Source organism: Tenrec ecaudatus, chromosome 17 (genome assembly GCF_050624435.1).
Source record: "Tenrec ecaudatus isolate mTenEca1 chromosome 17, mTenEca1.hap1, whole genome shotgun sequence".
In the NCBI taxonomy this organism is placed as follows: domain Eukaryota; kingdom Metazoa; phylum Chordata; class Mammalia; order Afrosoricida; family Tenrecidae; genus Tenrec; species Tenrec ecaudatus.
The window spans coordinates 15,844,299-15,864,485 of record NC_134546.1 but is presented as its reverse complement, the minus strand read 5'-3'; the positions used below and the strand labels follow the sequence as shown (position 1 = coordinate 15,864,485).

General features: G+C 46.7%; 1 protein-coding gene across 3 annotated transcripts in view; it reads right to left on the bottom strand.

Annotated features, from left to right (window-relative positions):
• ANTXR1 (ANTXR cell adhesion molecule 1) overlaps positions 1-20,187 on the bottom strand; it is a 258,758-nt gene that overhangs the window by 182,078 nt on the left and 56,493 nt on the right. For all 3 annotated transcript variants that reach the window (XM_075535944.1, XM_075535946.1, XM_075535945.1), the window contains exons 4-8: positions 12,385-12,466; positions 11,766-11,799; positions 10,189-10,268; positions 4,354-4,422; positions 2,159-2,239 (exon numbers count right to left, since the gene is read on the bottom strand). In XM_075535944.1, the coding sequence (XP_075392059.1) occupies positions 2,159-2,239; positions 4,354-4,422; positions 10,189-10,268; positions 11,766-11,799; positions 12,385-12,466 (346 nt within the window). The remainder of the gene's footprint in view (positions 1-2,158; positions 2,240-4,353; positions 4,423-10,188; positions 10,269-11,765; positions 11,800-12,384; positions 12,467-20,187) is intronic.

Below are 20,187 nucleotides of genomic sequence, written 5' to 3'. Positions count from 1 at the left end.
ACCGATACTTCCGTGGACATTGGTGATAGCTTCAAGGAAAACGTAACTTCCATCGTTTCTGCATTATTGTGGTGCTGCTGACGGGTCCTCTCCACTTTCAGCAGGCACAATTGTGTTGGCAGCCCCTCACACGCTGTTACGAGTCTTCTTCCAATCGGGATGCAACCATATGCTTCATGTAGCCCAGTTTCTCTAATCATTCGCTCAGTGCGTGGATTGAGGAAGCAGGGTGAAAGGATACCACTCTGACACACACCTTTCCTGTTGTCAAGCCACACAAGATTTCCTGTGTTGGCCAAAGGGCTGCCTCTTGGTCTATGGCTAGGGTCTGCACGAGCAGTTAAGTGCTCAGGAATTCCCAATTCTTTGCAATGGAATCCATCATTGTTATGATCCACCCTGTCTAACGCCTTTGCCTAGTCAATGAATTAGTAAATAGCTTTAGGGTAGCCGCCGCTCCCGGCTGAGCTCTATCCGACACCAGCAAGGATATTCCTATAACTGGTTATTCTGATGACTGTGGTCCCCTGGGAATTCTTCCCTCGTCTCCTGTCTCCGTGATGAGGCCACATCATTTCCATTCGGGTGCTGTCCACTATCTTTGCCTGATCTTTCATGGACACGTGTCTATCCCACCTCCCCATGAAGACCTGGGCCACGACAGCCATCTCTGAGCTTCTAAAGGAGTCATGGTCAGCCCCCAAATCTTGCTGTGAATCATATGTTGCCCCTCTTGGGGGTTGCTTAGTATGGGAGTTGTAGTTATTATTTACATTGTCAAGGTATGCCAGGTATGCAAAATAGCAATCCTTGGTGATTCTGTTGCACATTCAGTTTGGAATTTCAGGGGGTGGAGGTGTATGGAGTGAAGAAGCTGATATTAATTGTCCCTCATATGAGGGGAAAGGGAGATGGGGGGGGGTTCCTGGATAATCCACGTGCCTGGAATATCGCCTATGTGTCTGGCAAAATGTTAGGCATTTTCACCAGCATCTCTTGTATAATCCTCAAACAAGCCCATGAGGTCAATCTTGTCATCACTCCACTTTTATACACAGGGACAGAGGGAACAAATTTGTTCATAGATGTATAAATGGTGGTAAGAAGTTAAGCCATGGCTTAAACTCCAGGCCGATCAGCTCCAGAGTGCTCACTTCTCCATCTGCTGGAGTTCCCAGGGGAGTAGGAGGGATTGGTGACACAATGGACAGTTGTACTGGAGGTTGACTTTGTTGGTTGGGGGGATCTGGGAAGGCCCTGAATCCCTGGCTGGTGATGCCTAGCACGCAACTCCTGAGACAGCTTAAGAGTATGGTGGTCTTTAGGGCTCTGGGTCTGCATCCTGGACCCCACGTCCGCAGGCTGGTGACTTCCACAGGAGAACCTGCTGGCTCCCGGGATGGTCACAAAGCTTATAGGCGGAGACTCCAGAGCCTCTGGGTGTCTTCGCTGACAGCCCTGGCACACATACTGGCCTGCCAGGTGAGCCTGGAAAGACCAGCATCATCCAACAGACAAGCTGAACCGAGGGGCTGGCCTGTGTGGGGCAGGTGGAGAAGCAGCATGCTCAGTGCACAGGGGAAGGGCTGTGGAAAACCACCTGTGAGGAATTGTCCCATTCAGCCCAGGTGAGGATGGTGAGGAGGGCTGTGGACTGTGCAAATCCTGAAGCCCTGAAGTCCTGAGTCTGAGGTTCTGAGTCTGACGTGGCGCTTCCGAACCATAGCTGGATAGTGGAATCACCTGGAGAGATTTTAAAAGTCCCAAAGACTAGGATGGGGCCGGGCACCAGTGGTTCTAAGACAACCCAGGTGGTAGATCAGTGGTCTCAAGTGGTTGGAATCCCCACCCAGGGCTGCAAAAGTTTGGAGCTTCGGGAGGCCACTCTGAGTCATCCACTCCAGCCTGTCGGAGCTGACAGCTGTGGAGTCTACGCAATGTGTGTTTCCTGCCATAGGCAGGGCCCTCCTGGTTCCTTAGTTTCATTGTCCAGTAGAACCGGTGCCAGAGAAGGAGAGAAACAGTGTGCGAGCAAGGCAAGAGGGCGAAGGAGAAGCCCTCCAGAGCGAGACGGAGTCCCCGGGGAGAGACAGCAGAACCCAGGGCAGAGAGTGCCTGGACGGGGCATCCATCCACTGTCGGGACGTGCTCTACTCACGGAGTGGATGATGCCTTGCAGAGCCTGAAAGCCGTCATTCACAGGAAACACGTGATCCTTACTGTCTGCAATCCGGGCCAGCTGAGAACACAACAAACACAGCACGGGGACATATGTCACGGTTGAGAGGGCTTTAAGAAGGCCAGGGGGTGCAGGAGGCTCCCCAAATGTGAAGTCTGCAGTGAGCTCGGGGGCCTCACTGACAAGACGTCAGCCCCGAGGAGCTCACCAGGGCTGCTCTGGCAGGAGTGTGTGCTTCAGCTCTGACATTGGTCGGAATAGTTTTCTTCTTGGAGCCGCGGTCAAACTGCCCAGCCAGATGGAAATTTGGCCTGGGTTGGTGTCTTTATGTATTTGGAAGAAAGGCAATGCTCATTTTTCTCTCCTAATCACTTGAACCAAACAGATTCAAGTTTCCCTTTGGAGCAATTACAATAGATAATTCTGGGACAGCTTGATGGGAAAGGCCAAGGGATGGGGCCTCTGCCTCTACCCTAACTGTACTCTAAGGGAAAGGAAACGTGTCAATGGGGTGGGTGGTCCTGCTTTGGGGAGCAGAGAGCTGAGAGAAGCAGGAAGCCAAGCTGTGGGCATCTCTATGCCAGGCTCACATGTTCTGTGCTTTCTACAGTGATTGTCAGTGCTGGGGCTTGTTTTGCTTTAAATACTTTATTGGGGGCTCATACAACTCTCATCACAATCCATACATCAATTGAATCAGGCATGTTTGTACATATGTTGTCCTCATTCTTTTCTAGACATCAACTTTCCATTGAGCCCTTGGTATTAGCTCTGTCACCCACTCCCCCCAACCTTATAACCCCCTGATAGATTGCATATTGTTATGATTTTCATCTCTCACACCGACTGCCGTCTCCCTCCCCCCATGTTTTCTGTTGTTCTTCCCTCTGTAGAGGTGTATGCTTATGTGTCGATCATTGTGATTGGTTCCCCCTTTCTCCCTTCCTCTCCCCCTCTTTCCCCTACCTTCTGGTATTACTATTCCTACTCCTGTTCCTGGATTCTGTGTGACGTGAGCTCCCATCTCTTATCCATACCTGTGTACATGCTCCGGTCTAGTCTGAATTGGGAAGTAGCACTGGGGTCATGGTAGTGGGGGTGAGGAAGCCTCAAGGAACCAGAGGAAAATAGTGTATTTCATCAGTGCTTTACTGCACCCTGGTGACTCATCCCTTCCCTGTGGCCCCTCTGGGGGGAGATTGTTCCATTGTCTGTGGATGGTTTTTGGATCTCTGCTCCAGCCCCCCTCATTCTCAACAATTTTTTTTGCTTGTTATGTGTCTGCTGATGCCTATCACCCAGTCCCTATGACTCCTCATGACTGCACCGGCAGTGTGCTTCTTCCATGTGGACTTGTTGCTTCACTGCTAAATGGTGGCTTGTGTAACTTCAAACCTTTAAGACACCAGATGCCACATCTTTTAATAGCCAAGCACCATCCACCTTCTTCACCACATTTGCTTATGGGGCATGGTTTTGAAAAGATTGCGTGCGTGCGTGCACACACACACACGTATATACACACACACTAACTTTATTGCAATTAACAATCTCAAAAGCAATGCATACTCATTGTGAAAACGTCACAAAACCGAGGAGAATTAAAATAATTTAGAAAACAAAAAGCTTTAAAAAATCTCACAGGTTACTCATAACTATCACCCATCTCTCAGGCTTGCTTTAGTTAATACACAGCCCCTCCTACTTTTTGTGTAAACATACACAGGGTTTGAAAACGGGCTTGTACAAGGCTTGCTGGCTTCGGACCCTCTCTTCTTCACTTGACAATGTATCGCAAGTGTGTTCTCCTCACCAAGGTAACAAAAGCACCATGAACTACACGGAACAATCTTTATTTTGGTGGATGTCCACTTATCTGATTAGTTAGGATTTTTTTTGACATTGCAAAAGCCTGGCGTTTTTCATGAGAAACAGGCATGCTATCGTGTAACTTACAAAAATCTGTCAGATTTAACAAAACCAGTCATCACACCAACCCAACCCAGGTCTTCTGAGTTAATTCAGTTCTCTTTCGACACCTTGACCACTTAACATCTACCAAGAAAGACCTGCCTGGACCATCTAACTAAGGGATGTTGATGCCCCGGTTGGTGGCTTGGCAGTGACTACGCATTTTCTCTGTCATGCACATGTGAGGAAATCCATGCTCATACCTGTGTTTCATTGAAATCTTTCACGCCCACACAGTAGACAATCGCACCAAGGTCTCGGGACCTGTTAGCCTGGGTCAAGAAAAGGAAAGACGAAGTTAGGAAGAGCCGCAGAGGCACAAGGTACTCTGTTGAACGTTTCCAGTTTCCAGTTTCACTTCTGGGATCAAGCGTTTATTGAGCAACTACTATTTTCCAGGCACCAGGATGCAATCGCAGTTTCTGTTCTCAAGGACCTCCCTCCGGGGCACGTATTAACACAAGGTCTGTGGGGGCACAAGGACGAGCTGGGGGTTGTGCAGTGGAAGGCACTGAGAAAGAGTCACAGGCTTTGAAATGTCAAGGGAGGGCAGGAGGCTAATGGTGAGAGACCCCCAAAAACCTCCCCCCAAACAAACTCATTGCCAGAGTGTTACTGCTGGCTCATCGCGACCACGAAGGCTAGACCTGCCCCTGTGAGTTTCTGAGACGGTAACTCTTGCCAGAGTAGAAAGCCCTGCCTTTCTCCCAAGGAGCAGCTGGTGGCCTCGAACTGTGGACCTTCAGGGATTGCAAACGTGTAACCCCTGTGCCACCAGAGCTCCCTTGGGGTCAAGAGAGGTATTTTAAATGTGGGGAAATGAGCCTTTCTCCTTCTCGAAAGGATTTCTAGTGACCTGCCTTTTAGCTTTGGCCAAAGCACCATGGTTTTCAGAACCTGAAAGACCTGGGTCTGACCCCTGCTTTGCTCTGGAAAGTGTCACGTGGGTTGAAGGGGTTGTTTGCCCCTGTTCTCCACCCTCAGCCCTGCACACCTAAGAGGGGCTCACAGGCAGCAGCACCATTTGTGGAAAGGGTGTCCGCATCCCCAAAGGATGCATGTCCGTCCTAACGGTGGGGATTTCGTAAACTGACCATCGAGTCCCTGGTTTGACAGGAGTGCAGGCTCCTTTGTATTCTTTTGCACCATCCGTCAAAACCTGAACCCCCACATCATCTCCCTGGATTTTCAAAACCATCTGGGGAATTTCCCTTTTCAATATTTTGTTCCTGTTCGGGAAGCTTCAGAAGCTGGCGGCTAAGAATTTAGGATGTTTGAGCAAAACAAACCAAGTCTTTGTATACTTTCTTCTGCTGAGAACCATGGAACCGGCCCCTGCGATTCTGGGCCTCAGAGCTGCGCTGCACACAGTGGGGTCCCCGAGGAGTTGTTCGGGTCATATGGCTCTGAACCCAGGCCAGGTATCTCATAATAGATTCTTGAGTTCAACAGAACTTAAACCAGCGTTTCGCTCACTACGGCCTTTCCTTTCTGCACCCGGGAGGGAAGCAATGCGCACAACAAATGCTTAAAGCACAGGCTTCTTAGCAGGGCAGTTCGGGACTTATTACTTGTACTTCTGGAGTCTGAATGGATGGGTGTTCCTCTGTCGCTGCTGCTTAGAGTGTGACGGAATGAAATCATTTCTGTATGGTGCTTAGCCCTGCGGGCAGTACGTTGTAGTGTTTTCAGTTTGAAATCTAACCACATACCTTTCTGTCCCAATATCTCAGTTTTTAGATAACGCCCTGCCCCTTCCCGGTGACTCACACAGCATCTTTAACTGTTGAGCAGTTTAAGTAGCTCGTGTTCGGCACACGCTCCTCCCCTTGAGTGCAGAGACCTTGGCGGCCATCGGTCAGCAACCGATGGCCCTTTCCATGTCCACCCGTCAGCAACGGAGGGCGCTTTCCAGCTCAAGTTTTGTCTTAATTCTTCTTTACGGAAGGCTTAATGGTATGGGAATTGTGGACCACATTCAAGTAGGTGAGCCCAGGACCGTATATAGAATTTAGCTATTGAGGTGGACACAGAATGAGTAATATTCAGACTTAGATTTGATTTTCATATTTGACATGTTAAAGGCTCTGATTTTTGATCTGCAGGTGTGACTGTGCTTCAGAAAATAAAATAAAAAGCAGAAATCCTTGGCATACACAGTAGGTGCTCAAGAAATAATTGATAATAGCCATACAATTAAGTGCCCAGTATATTCATATTAATTTGAATCTCTTTCTTTCTTTCTTTCTTTCTCTTTCTTTCTCTTTCAGCATGTGAACCTGTAAACCCACTGAATTCTGGACGCCAAAGAAACATTTGTCTTATTTTACCCCTTTATGTTAGAAATATTCCCAGCTGTTTTTTGCCACAGTCTAGTCCCAAGCTTATCTTCAACAACTTCTGGGACCCTTCTGTTCCAAATGGGCTTTATATGGAATGACCAGAATGGCACTGTTCATTTTTATATATATCTTGTGATTTATCTTTCTATTTCAGAAAACCCCCTTCTATTGGCACTGTGCTTGGAATAGTTTCCCACGTCTGTACACGCCATACCTCACATTCCTTTCTATTGACCCCTGTTTGGAGCCTCTGACATCCACCGTTCATTTTCACTCTCACTTTTTTCCTTATTAGGGGTTCTGCCTCCTTTGACTGGTGTTCATCGTGTCCCAGAAAGCCCTGAAGCTGCCTTCCATCACATTGTTCCAGTTTTAGAATATAGAAATTCAGCCTTTACCAAATGCTCAGTAAGCATACGCCGTGTTGGCTTGTGTGTCTGCCCATGTGTGAACCATCTTTAGTACTAGTGGAGGGTAGGGTTAATGGGGATACCTGCATCATCTCCCCTGCTTTCTATCAGCAGGAGCCTCTCAAAGTTGAAGCTTATTACAGGGAAAGGCCTATGGGGCAGCAACTGTCTCGAACTCTGTATCCCCAGGTTCCAGCATCGTCTATGCTGGCACTTGCCCAAGTCTCAATTAACAATGAATGAACGTAAGCAAGTGTGGTGAAGAAGGCTGATGGTGCCCAGCTACTGAGAGATGTAGCGTCTGGGGACTTAAAGGCTTGAAAGTAAACAAGCAGCCAACTAGCCCAGAAGCAACAAAGCCCACATAGAAGCAGCACACCAACATAGGTGATCATGAAGGACAGAGGAGAGCAGGTCTCAAACAACAAAGGCGGGGTGGTGGTGAGAATCACATCCCCATGAATGAGGGGGAGTGCGTGATGGGGACCCAATGCCCATCTGTAGACAGCTGGACATCCCTTCCAGAGGGGTAGTGGGGAGGAAATGAGTCACTCAGGGTTCAGTGTAGCAACAATGAAACTCAAAATCTTCCTCTAGTTCCTGAACGCTTCCTCCCCTCCCAATTATCATGACCCCTACTTTGCGGACCTTGTTATACCAGAGGATGCACAGTGGTGCAGTAGGGATCTGGAGACACAGGGAATCTAGGACAGACGAACCCCTCAACACCAGCGGTAGGAATGGCGACACCAGGACAGAATGGGGTGTAGAAAGGGAGAACCGATCTTGGAGATCTATGACCTCCTCTCTGGGAGATGGGCAATGGGAAGGTGGGTCAGGGGAGACGCCGGGCAGTGTAAGATAAGATATAATAATTATTTATAAACTATCAAGGGACCAGGGGGAAGGGGGAAACCGAGTTGATTCCAGGAACCTAAGTGGAAGGTGAATTATGAGAATGACGAGTGCAACGAATGTATAAGGGTGCTTTGCCCAATTGATGTATGTACGGATTGTGATAAGAGCTGTATGAGCCCCAATAAAAAGATTTATTAATTAAAAAAAACACTGAAGCTCTAGATACAAAAAATAAACAATGAATGAACGAATGGATACAGACTTTAGGCTTGCGGAGAGAATGGAATTTAAATGGAATAGTAGTAGCATTGAAGCGCTTAAGTCATGTGAAATCCATGATTAACTATGACCTCAGAGCCCAGCATCTTCCTCCCTCACTGGTCTTCCTCCTACCCTGTCCTGTGTCACCCTCTGTCTCTGTCATCCTTCGGTGGCATCAGGTCGATTCTGACTCTTTGTGACGGCGAGTGACAGAGTAGAACTGCACCCTCATTTTTTCCTGGCTGTCATTTGATGGGAACAGATTGACAGGTTTTTTTTTTTTCTCCTGCGACGCGGCTGCTGGGTTTGAAGAACTGAACTTGACATGAGCAGCCAGGCGCTTCCACAGCCCTGTACTTCCAGGGCGCGTTCCTTTGTCAGGTGTAATGTGGGCGTTCTCTCTCTCTCTCTCTCTCTCTCTCTCTCTCTCTCTCTCTCTCTCTCTCTCTCTCTCTCTCTCTCTCGGCTCACAAGGTAAAACCCTGACAGGAAAGGCTGCTCTACACGGAGACATTGCTTTTCGATCCCTGAGGAAGTCACCTTCTCTGGATCAGCTCACAGACAGCAGGAGTCCATCTAGACTATTCTTGTACTTGCTTTGAGGATGACTTTGGAGAAATACTGAACAACAGAGTACAGTGGCTACTGGGTACTGTTGGCTTTAGCGCGCAGAGTAAAAATGTCGGTGATTTAGACACTGGGGGAAAACCAGCTCTTATGTATTCCATGGAGTTCTTTTCCTGCCTCCTATTTTAGCAAAAAACATGAGGGCAAATTTATCAAGGGCTCATGAGGGAGGGTGAGGGAAGGAGGGAAAAAATGAACAACTGATATCAAGGACTCAAGTAGAAAGAAAATGCTTTGAAAAGGATGATGGCAGCCTATGTACAAATGTGCTTGACACAATGGATGTATGTATGGATTGTGGTAAGAGCTGTAAGAGCTCCCCATAAAAATATTTCATAAAAAATAAAAATAAGCCTTAAAAAACATGAGGGCAGGAGGAAGTAGATTGGTGCCATTGGGCTTTCTGTTTCATTTGCTTGTTTAAATGGGAGACCTAGGATCTCAAAGTCTTTAAAACAAGGCTTTTTTCCCTCAAAAAATACAGCAGAATGTGCAAATACATTGAAAGGGAAGGATTCTACTATGCATAAGATAGGAACACATACTTAATTCATTTTTAATTATTAAATACTTTTATTGGGAGCTCTTACATCTCTTATCACAATCCATACATTCATCCACTGTGTCAAGCACATTTGCACATATGCTGCCATCATCGTTTTCAAAGCATTTTCTTTCTACCTGAGTCCTTGATATCAGCTCCTCATTCCCCCCCCTTCCTGCCCTCCCTCATGAGCCCTTGATAAGTTATAAATTATTATTTTCATATCTTACATCATTCTCTGTTGCCCTTCACTCACTTTTCCGTTGTTCATCCCCCTGGGAGGGGGTTATATGTTGATCCTTGTGATTGATTCCCCCTTTCTCCCCTTCCCCTCCCCTATTCCTCCTGGTATCTCCACTCTCCTTGTTGGCCCTGAGGGGTTTATCTATCCTGGATTCCCTGTGTTACGGGCTCTTATCTGTAGCAGTGTGCATGTTCTGATCTAATCCGATTTGTAAGGTAGAACTGGGATCATGATAGTGGGGTGAAGGAAGCATTAAAGAACTAGAGGAAAGTTGTGTGTTTCATTGGTGCTATACTGCACCCTGACTGACTCATCTCTTTCTTGTGACCCTTCTGCGAGGGGATGTCCAATTGTCTACAGATGGGCTTTGGGTACTTAATTCCTAAAGCGAGTTTCCACATGCACAGAACCCCCACGAACGAAACCCCAATTCAATGGAGTTAGTTCAGACTCAGGACAGCAGGTCACAAAACCCTGCAGGTTTCTAGGCTGTAGTCATGACAGGACCAGATCCCCAGGGCTGTCTTTCTCAGCGTCGCTGGATGGATTCGAATCACCAAAGTTCAGGTGAGTTCTAGAGCACAAGCCGTTTGCATCCCCAGGGCTCTCTTTGCAGACGAGACACATTTTTATCCTGATATATTTATGAAGAACCGCTATGGTTTGGACTGAGTTAAAGGGCCGCAGCCCATTTCAGAAGGACAAAGCCCCTTCCCTTGTGGGTGCTGGACAGAGGCCAGGCCAGGGCTTACCTCCCTCTCTGAATAGAAGAAGAGATCTTCATGGAGTTCTCCGTCCGTCAAAGCAATGATGACACTGGCTGTCCTATACCCTGCACAGGACAACACAAACCAGTCAGTCTGCTGGGCCCCAGCTGCCTCTCAGCCCTGAGGGCCAGCTCTCATGCCCCGCCACCGCAGATCGTATGGCGAGAGTGAGCAACGTTCCTGGAAGCAACGCTTCAATGGGAAGACTGCCTCCAGAGGTACTTAATAGCAGACGTCTTAGTACTAGTAGTGTTAATACTTAGTACTAGTACTGTTTAATAGCGTCCATGTCATTAGAGCAAATGCTGCTGCATGGGATGGTGCCTGGCCCTTCTCACATGCTGTAGGTGACCACACACCACTGCCCTTTGAAGAGATCTTAGCAAAGAGTAATGGTCATTGATTACTCTTTGATCGATTACTCTGTGATCGATTACTAATGATCGATTAGACAACAAAACTGCAGCTGTGGGGTCACTCCAACTCGTAGGAGCCCTTGGGGACAGAGCGGAACTGCCCCACAGACGGTGACGGCTGTGATCTTCAGGGGTCAAGACGGCCACATCTTTCTTTCAGGGAATGGCTGGGGTTTTGCACCATCAGCCTTTATGCTAGTAGACAAATTCCTAACCACCGAAGCATCAGGAATTCTTGAAGTACTGTCTCAAAACGGAGTCAATCCCAGCTCATGGTGATTCTATAGGGCAGGATAGAACTGCCCTCTTGGGGTTTCTGAGCCTCGAAGTCTTTACAGGAATAGACAGTCTCACTTTCTCCTCCAGAATGGCTGGTAGGTTTGAACTCCTGAACTTCTAACTTCTGGTGCTTAGCTGGCAGCTGGCAAAACCTATGAGAATTCTTGGAGTGACTTTTTCAGACTGCTATTCATTTTGCTCTGTTTAACTAATATTAACAAGCACTGGTGCTGGCAGTGAGATTGTTTTATTTATTCCCTTTTAAGAAGAAGAAGTTGATATATTTTATAAGCTTGGAAGAAAATTCCCTACAGTAGCATTGATTCTTTTAAATGATTTCCTCAGACAAATAAATGCTATCCATAAAATATACTGTAGTAATAGCAGTCCTATGATAATAATAAATACTAATATTTCGATGCGTTAAACATACTACTAGTACATTTCAAGTTTTATTTTTTTTCACTTGAATGAAAGATTAAATCAAACTGCTATCTTAAGACATTGTAGCCACTAACAGTCATAAAGAGGCTTAGAGCACAGAGGACAAGAAAATTAAATGACACAAAATCCAGGACTTCAATGGACTATTCAAGCATTGACGATACTTTTGAATTCAACCTGAATGGGCTGTCCGTGGGAATTCCAGACTGGCCGGAGAGAGCTCTAAACCACTTTCATATACTTTTTCTTGGTACCCACCATCTTTTTACACATGTTCTCTTTGTGGTGTGATGCACAGGCAAAGATTACAGACCACATCATATGTGGCTTTGAAAACATGCGGCTACGGAGGCATCTTTTTTCAGAAGCAAACACAGAAAACAGTTGCAAAGTTGATGCTGCTGTTTCTCCACATGGTCTTACCTTGATTGTTTTCATAGTGAATCTGCTCACTGGCCTGGAAGAGAAAGTAGCGAGGTTTTAGAGGACGGCCAGTGTGGGCCATTCCAGGTACCACAGTGGACAGTGGGAGCTGGTGTTGGACGTGCGACTAGGACTCGGGTGAATTCTTTATGTTACCCCCCAGGCGCCATTCAAATACCAACGGAGGGCATTTGTCCAAAGTTGCCCTCACATTTAACAAATATATTTAGGCAAATGGATCAGTGACTTAACTTCTTGTAGCCTCGAATTTATTTTCAGAAGGTTGAAATCCCTAAAATTGTCCCTCCACTCTTGAAGCCACCATCCAGGCAAATGCCATGTAAGGAGTAGAGGAGGCTTCAGACAGTGTCATTTAGGAAGGCCAACCAAGCATTAGCTAACAGGTCCATCTTAGAGTCAGGCAAGGAAGCAGGAAATTCAATTCTTCAGGTCTTTTGGATCGAATGATTAGTGTAGATGATTACAGAGAAAACATTTTTTTTTGCTCTGTTGTGTTAAGTATTATTCAACCTCCTTAAGACATGGCCCCTTAACCTCATCAGCTTGCCCTGCTCTGGGGATCCAATATCACATTTTCTATTGGGGGTTTTAAATTTACCCTTTCAAATCCTTCATGCATGTAAGTGTCCCCTCCGGGCAGGACTTTCTGGAGTTCTTCTAGGCCTTGGCGGATCTGTTCCCTGGAATGCAAAGAAGTGTTATTAGTCCTTCTCAATTAAAAAATAATCATCTTTGACTATGTCTTGGGTGGAGGTTTACACGGCGGTCTAGGTTCCCACTGAACACCTTCTACCCAAGCTGTCTGATGACATGGGTGACATTCTCATCATATCCGGCTGGTTGTCCCCTTTCCGTGAACCTTGTTTCTCTGCCCACCACTCGTCTGTCAGTTTGTTGTACTTTCAAAGGAAAGAAGAGAGGGTGCGGATACAGAGGAGGCCCGATCAGCCCAGGAGCAGATGAGCGTGTCCACTCAGGAGCTCCCGATACTTTACACTGTGCGAGAAAGTGTCACTCAGCACATGCACACCGATTCAGAGAGCAAGGCCCACAAGACGCTGTGTTCTTATAGTGTCATCTTTATTTAAAAATTAGTACTGACCGTTTGGTCTCATCTCGGTGATTTTTAGTGTTGAAAAGCAGAGATGCTACTTTGAGGACTAATGTGTGCCCGACCCAAGTCACTGTGTTCAAACCCCTCGCAGGCATGTGAAAGTCTGACGATGAATCAGGACGAGGGAAGAGGCATGGCTGCAGCTGCATGACGGTGCTGGCGAAGACTATGGAAAAGTACCATGGACAGCAAAAGTACCAACTGATCTGTCTCGGAAGAAGTCCAGCCAGAATGCTCCTGAGAGGTGAGGATGGTGAGACTTCGTCGTGTTGTCAGGGGAGACCAGTCCCTGGAGAAGGACTTCATGCTTGGGAAAGGCGAGGGACATGCTTGGGAAAGGGGAGGGACAGCGAACAGGTGGAAGGCCCTCCACAAGCTGGACGACATGGTGGCTGCATCAGTGGGCGCCAGCACAGGCACAATTGTGAGGGGGGCACAGGACGGGGCAGTGTCCCGCTCTGTTGTGAGTCGGACCAGGCTCAATGGCACCAACCACAGGAGGTGGTTTTTCTTTTTAAGGAGCGCAGTACTTGCAGTTGGTGTTCATTATGTTTTGAGCCAGTGGATTATTTAGCTTTAAGGTGACATCAGAGGCTAGTTTTGCTTCCAGAGTTTGAAGTGTATCTCAGGGCATAAACCCCATTAGGTTTATTCAGTCATTTTATATTTTGCGGTGGGTCCACTCCTAGCCACCAGTCTTCCCTTATCTTCGTAGATGTTGCTCTATTGCTTTGCTCGTCCTCCAAAAGTCTGCCAGAGTCCAGCCGTGGCATCGCATTACCCTTTCAGGGCCCAAACTCATCACAGTCTACAATTAGCACAGCGAGTTCCAGGATTGAGGGGGAAGACACGGGAAGTTGTATTCCCCTAGCAGGAACAAGCTTTTCACTTTATAATGGAGCCAGCACCTCAGACATGTGTATATCAAGATGCAAACGACTCCTTTCCATCAGGGAGAGGTGAGTACCAGGAACCCTGGGAAGGGCTCTGGAAGGACCGTGGACAGAAGGGAAGGCATCCAGAGCAAAGTGCCGCCCCCAGAACTTGGCCAAAGGAAACAGTGCAGCCAGCTTGGAAAACAAAGGCCTAAGGCATCCAGGTTTTCCAGGACCATCCAGAGTGCTCTCTCTGGGCTCCTGCCCATGTTGTCTTACTCTGCTTGTTCAAGGTGGTGGGGGAAACAGAGAGAGGAAGTGGACGTGGCATTGAGCAAGGGGCACGCTTTGCAGTGGGAAATACAGATGGTTTGGGAGACCCAATAGACTCGCCGTGGGTCATCTCTCTCTGGGATGTAAGATGCCACGGCTATGTACCTGCGTTTTAAATAGCTCCACAGACTGGTCAACCGCTGCCCTGGATTGACTCATGGCGACCATGGGTGGCAGAGTGGAATTGTGGCCCCTAGAATTTTCAACGTCCAATTCTCCAGAGGGGCATGATGGGTAGACTCAAACCACCAACCTTTGGGTTGGCAAATGACAGCCTTAACCCAAGCTCTGCAGATAGCACCATGCTGTGCTGAAAGGGACAAGAACGTGTAATTCCGAAAACACGTACGTTTATTTATAGACTAAAGGCCCATGAAAGGGTCGGAGATTACCTTTCTCCACTGGATTCTCCTGCGGATTCGAGGGTTAAGTGTGCTCTATTTAAGTTAGAGAGAGCCGCCATTGGTTGAGCATCCACCTGTACAAGGTATTGACCAATGGGTTCTGCCTTCATCCCACAAGATGTACTCCTGGTTATTAGCTTCCCATTTGCTCCAACTTCCCCAGCACGAAACCATTAATGTAGTCTCGATCTCCATTGATTTATAATATCGTAGGGTTTTTGTTTCCTGCCTGCTGTAGACTTGAAACTCTATGAGTTCAGGGATCATGTCTGCTTGGTTCCCCCACTGTATCTTCAGCGTCCACTACAGTGCCTGGAACATAACAAATATCTGGCAAATCTTTCCTCGAGAGGTCAGGGGAAAGAATGGATATTCTTAATGTCCATTTTCCTGGGAAGAGGCCAATCTTGAAATGGAAACTTGTGTGGGACTTATGATGTAGTGAGGACAAATCAATCTCTCTCTCCTTCACCGTCTCTCTCTCTCCTCTCTTCCTCCCTGGGGCTTCGGATCAGTGTGCCTTTCCAGCTGTGTCAGAGGAGCTACTCCTGTTTCTCTGGAAGGAGACCAAGCAGTCTCTGACCGGTAATTATTCCCTGCGCAGGTCTGCGCCCATGTGTCGTGCTTTACATCCTCTTGCTATTTCCATTAAAATGCCCCAAACAGCTGCTATTGAGGCCGTTTTGACTCTTGGCAGCCCCACGTGTGTCCAGGAAGGACTGTGTTTGAAAGGGTTTTCAACGACTGCTTTTTTCAGGGGTAGAACACCAGGCTCTCTTTCCCCAAAGTCCCTTGTTTGGGAGACTTGAACTGTCAACCCAGCACTTATTGGTCGGAACCACCCAGAGCCTCTTAACATTTCAATCAACGTGTTGCTATCAAGTTTGTTCTGCCTCCTGGCCACCCCGGGGCGTTACAGGTGAGAACGATTCCCCAGGTCTGTCTTGGCTCTTCTTGATGGGAACAGATCTGTCTTCAGGCCTTTCTTCTGCAGCACTGCTGGTAGGTTCACACTTCTAGCCTTTCGGTTAGCATTGCCCAAAGATGCCTGAAATTTCAGTACACCCCCTTAAAGAGCGCAGCTGCACTTCAGCTCTGCTGTTGAACACATCGCATGGATCAGAAGAAGGGATGGAAATGAGAGCGGCATCTCCCACCAAGGCCAGGCAGGGTTACATGTGTGTGTGTCCTTAACAGAGGGCAGCTTAGTTCAGTAGGCCCACAATCACAGCTGCAGAAGGTGAGCAGAGTGCCATGAGAGCGAGGTTGAAATAAGAGGGTGAGGCTGGCAGGTGAGGGTGAAGCTGGCAGGTGAGGGTAGAGCTGGGATAAGAGGGCGGATGGAAGGGGAGGGTGAGGCTGGAATGGGAAAACCCGGGTCTGTTTCTGAGCACACAAAGGCGACACTGTGGCATCTATGAGAATAGCTGGGTGGGGGCACCATTCTATTAGGTTCAGGGAGATTAAATTCAAACCCCAAACCAAATTCACTGCTTTCAAGTTGATTCCGACTCACAGTGACCCTGTAGAGTGCAACTACCCCGGTGGGTTTCCAAGGCTGGGAATCTAGACGGGAGCAGAAAGCCTTGTCTCCCTCCTCAGAGCAGCTAGTTGGTTCAAAAGGTTGACCTGGTGGCTAGCAGTGTGCCCATAACTCACTGTCACAGCGGGGCTCCTTGCGAAGAGATTGGACATTACACATGAGTGTGGTCTTATTCTTTGGTCCTAGGCTATGAAGACTGGGGTGTTTTTGTAACGCTAAACTTGGAAAGCTTAAGGGACAGGGCTAAAAAGAAAGGCATATTGGGGTTGTGACCAAGTTCCCTGGCTTCACTTGATTTTTGTTTTTTCCCTCTGCCAGATACAGTCTGGGAACTGCGGTGTTTTCACTATGCCTATTTCCTTTTCTTTACAAGTCTTTTCTTGAGCTCTCTGGTTTCTTGGTACCAGAATAAGCAAAGCCTGTTTGGAAAAAATGTCCTTATTCCTTGCTGCCTTGTGCCCAGCAAGATATGAGCCATTAGCTCCAGATTGTGAGCATCACCCCTGCCCCCAATATATCACCCCCCTTATTTCTCAAAATATCAAATAACTTTATGACCACAGCTCTCTTTTCTTCATGCACCCATCACATCGAAGCTCAGAAAACTCATGGTTTCCTGTGGGCCTGCTTTATTCCTGGGACAATAGCACCATTAATAAAGCTCGATTCTTCAAGGTCTCTTAGCGATTGAAGAAAACTGGGAGAAAGGTCTCTGAAAGGGTTGATAAGAACCCGCTGGGGACTTTGTTATTGCTACATGAGATGCTATCTTCTTGGGAAATGAGAGGAGCCGGGCATCCTAAGAAGAGAGGTTGTATTAAAAATTCCTCCTGTTTCCCTTGGTGGTTTCCCATGACTGCCAAGTATCCCAGCTTCGACGCTCAGGGATTTCAGGGTAGCGCGCGGTGTCCCTTTTGTAACACCCACGTCACTTAGCGATGGGCATAGAACTGATGCTTGTTGAAGGAGTAGCTCCAGTTTGAGGACACTGATCCATCACCTTATAACTATTCATCCGATGCATCCATGCTTCCAGCACTGTGCTGGTTGGGAGGGCAGGGGGTGTCTGCTATGACAGGAGTCATTTATTTAGGATTTTCCAGACTCACAGTTTCCACTTAGCTTCTGCCAGGATGTCAAAGTCTGCCTATTCCTACCAGACTGGAAGCACCAAGGCACCATCACTCATCAGACACAAAAGGAGGATAATAATATTTAACCCAGGATGCTGTAAGAATTAACTGATATGACCTCCATCTTTACGGAAAGGAAGGAACGTGTTCCAAATTATCCATCTCCTACTCCCAGACTGATCTGGGATTCCAGCCCATGTCTGTGTTTCTCCAAAGGCTGGCCACTACTAAAAATGTCTGCTACTTGTAGCTCTTGAAAATTAGACATAGATGTCTTGGCTTGAAGAAAATTGGAAGTGTGAGGTATCCAGTACCATAGAGAAGGTCTGGTTAAAAAGCAGACCCCACCCAGCCTCCTCCGCAGCCCACCATCAGTCATGCTACTGGAGATGTCCAGGCTCATCAGCAGCAAATTCTGAGCTAAGAACATTTTGTTTGGATTTTCTCTGCCCTGGGCCTTTTTCTCCACTTCACTGAAGATTGCTTTCTGACATGCCGTGTCTCCCCATTTGGACAAGACCTGCTGCTGAAAACCTCCTAGGAACACACATGAGCATGTCAAGAAGCACTCCAACGAGACTTTCTCCCATGGTTCTTTCTGCTGCGACATCCTCTTTGCTGTTACGCAATGTCTACCATATTTTCACTCTGAAAACGCCCTCTACCACCATCCCAAAATAACCCAGCATCAGCTCTGCATTTAAGAGCTCCTTCCTTGCCTCCCGGTAAAAGACCTTCTGTGGGATTGGATGCCTCTCAAATGCCTTGCAGTTGTTGGCTTCCGAGTCTCAACTCATATAGTAAACACTCTTTATTGCTATTAATGCTGCACCCCACAAAAAATTTCCAGATGTTGAGAACAGTGAACAATGGAATGGCCAGAACAGAACACATATTAATGAAAGAAGTTTAGCTGTTACTTTCCTGTGTTAGTCTGGGTTAACTAGAGAAACAAATTCATAGACACTCAGATGTGTGTAAGACAGAACTTTATATCAAAGAGCAATTGTACATTAAGAAAACATTCCAGTCCAGGCCAGATCAAGTTCATAAACCCATATGTTGATACTTGTCCATAAATTCCTCCTTAGACTCATGCAATGATGCTGGGTGCAGGAAGATCACAGGCCAGCGGGTGGAAAAAGTATTGTGGATCCAGTGGTGGTCAAAGCATCTCAGTGTCTCCATGTGACTCCTCCAGCTCCAGCTCCAGGGCTCTGGCTCCATCAGCGTAGCTCCATCAGGTTTGTCATCAGGAATGTTTCGAAGGAAGTGTCCGTGTCCATCTTCAGTGAGCTATTTTATCTCCTTTGCACCTCCAAATGAGGCCATCAAGCTGCAACCTGATTGACAGGCTAGACTCCACCCCTTCATTCCTAATATTCTCAAGTTGACAACACTATGTAATTGCCACACTTTTGGAGTCATGGAATTATATTGTGGTCGTTCAGAGCCATTGGGTCAATTCTAACTCATAGCACCCTATCTATAATGACAGCAACAAAACTACAACAGCAACAACAACAAACACATGGCGCAATCTTATGTCATCCTCACAACCACTGCTGCAGCTACTGTATCTATTGATCTCATTGGGAGTCTTCATCTTTTCCTTCGATCTTCTCTTTCACCAAGCATGATGTCCTCCCTCAGGGACTCTCTTGGCAACGTGTCCAAAGTACACGAGATGAAGTTTCACTATTTTTGCATCCAAGAAGCATTCTAGCTGAACTTCTTCGAAGACAGATTTGCTCGTTCTTCTGGCAGTGCAAAGTATTTGCAGTCATTGCCAACACCGTCATTAAAATACATCAATTCCTTCACAGCCTTCCCGACTCACAGTCCAGCTTTCACATGCATATAACATGATTAAAAGTAACATGGCTTGTTGGAAATCACCATCCCTAGGATGGTACAGAGGATGTAATGATCAGGAGCCATATCCTGTCAATCATTCTCGGACTGCCTTGATCGGACAGCCCTGGACCAATCTTGTAAGCTCTTTTATCCAGCATACTACGCATGTCCCAATCACCGTCTTGCTCCCACTTCTGTCGTCCCAGCTGTTACTGTGATGTTTTGATCGGCCACGAATCATGAATTTGTTACTGTTTCCTTTTATGCCAGCCTTATTTAACTCACGTCCTGACTGCGAAACCTCAGGCCCCATTATGACCTCATTCTAGTGGCCTCCCTCATCCAGAAAATGTGCCTGTGTCTTTGTACCTTGTAAGATTAATAAATGTTCTCCTAAAGTTTTATATATATCATGGCTTAGAATCCTTAGAGACTTTAGTTCTCAAAGTGACCTTTTTTGTGTGCTTTAACACTCCAAAGAAGCTGTTTGTAGTAGATTTTCCCAATGGAATGCATTGGGGTTTGTTTGTGTGTTTCTTTAAACTACTTCTTCCATGGGCATTGTTTGTGGATTGAAATAGAGCGAGACCCATGATAACGTCAATATCTTCTCTGTTTATCGTGATATTACTTATTGATCCATTGGTGAGGATTTTTGCTGTCTTTAAGTTGAGGTGTAATCCATAGTGAAGGCTGAAGTCTTTGTTTCCCACAATAAGTGCGTCACATCCTGTTTGCTTTTAATACACAGGTTGTGTCATCTCCATATGGTGAGTTGTAATATTACTAGTATCTGTGATAATACTTCATCTTCTGTTCCTGATAATAGTGGTTTGTTTCCCCCTCTTTTTCTTGATAAATCCTGCTAAGAGTATACCCATCTTGTTAATTTTTAAAACAGCCAACTTTGAGTTTTGCTTATTTTCTCTGTTTGCCTGTTTTCCAATTTTATTGTGTTCGCGTAATATTATCATTTACCATTTACTCCTTAATTTGGATTTAACACATTTTCTTCTTAGTTTCTTAAAGTAGAAGTTAATCCAGTTTAAACCTTTCTTCCTATCCGAGAAAAGCACTTAAAACGACACATTTTCTCTGCGTATTACATTAGCGGAATCCGATACCTGTCACTCTCTTCTTTC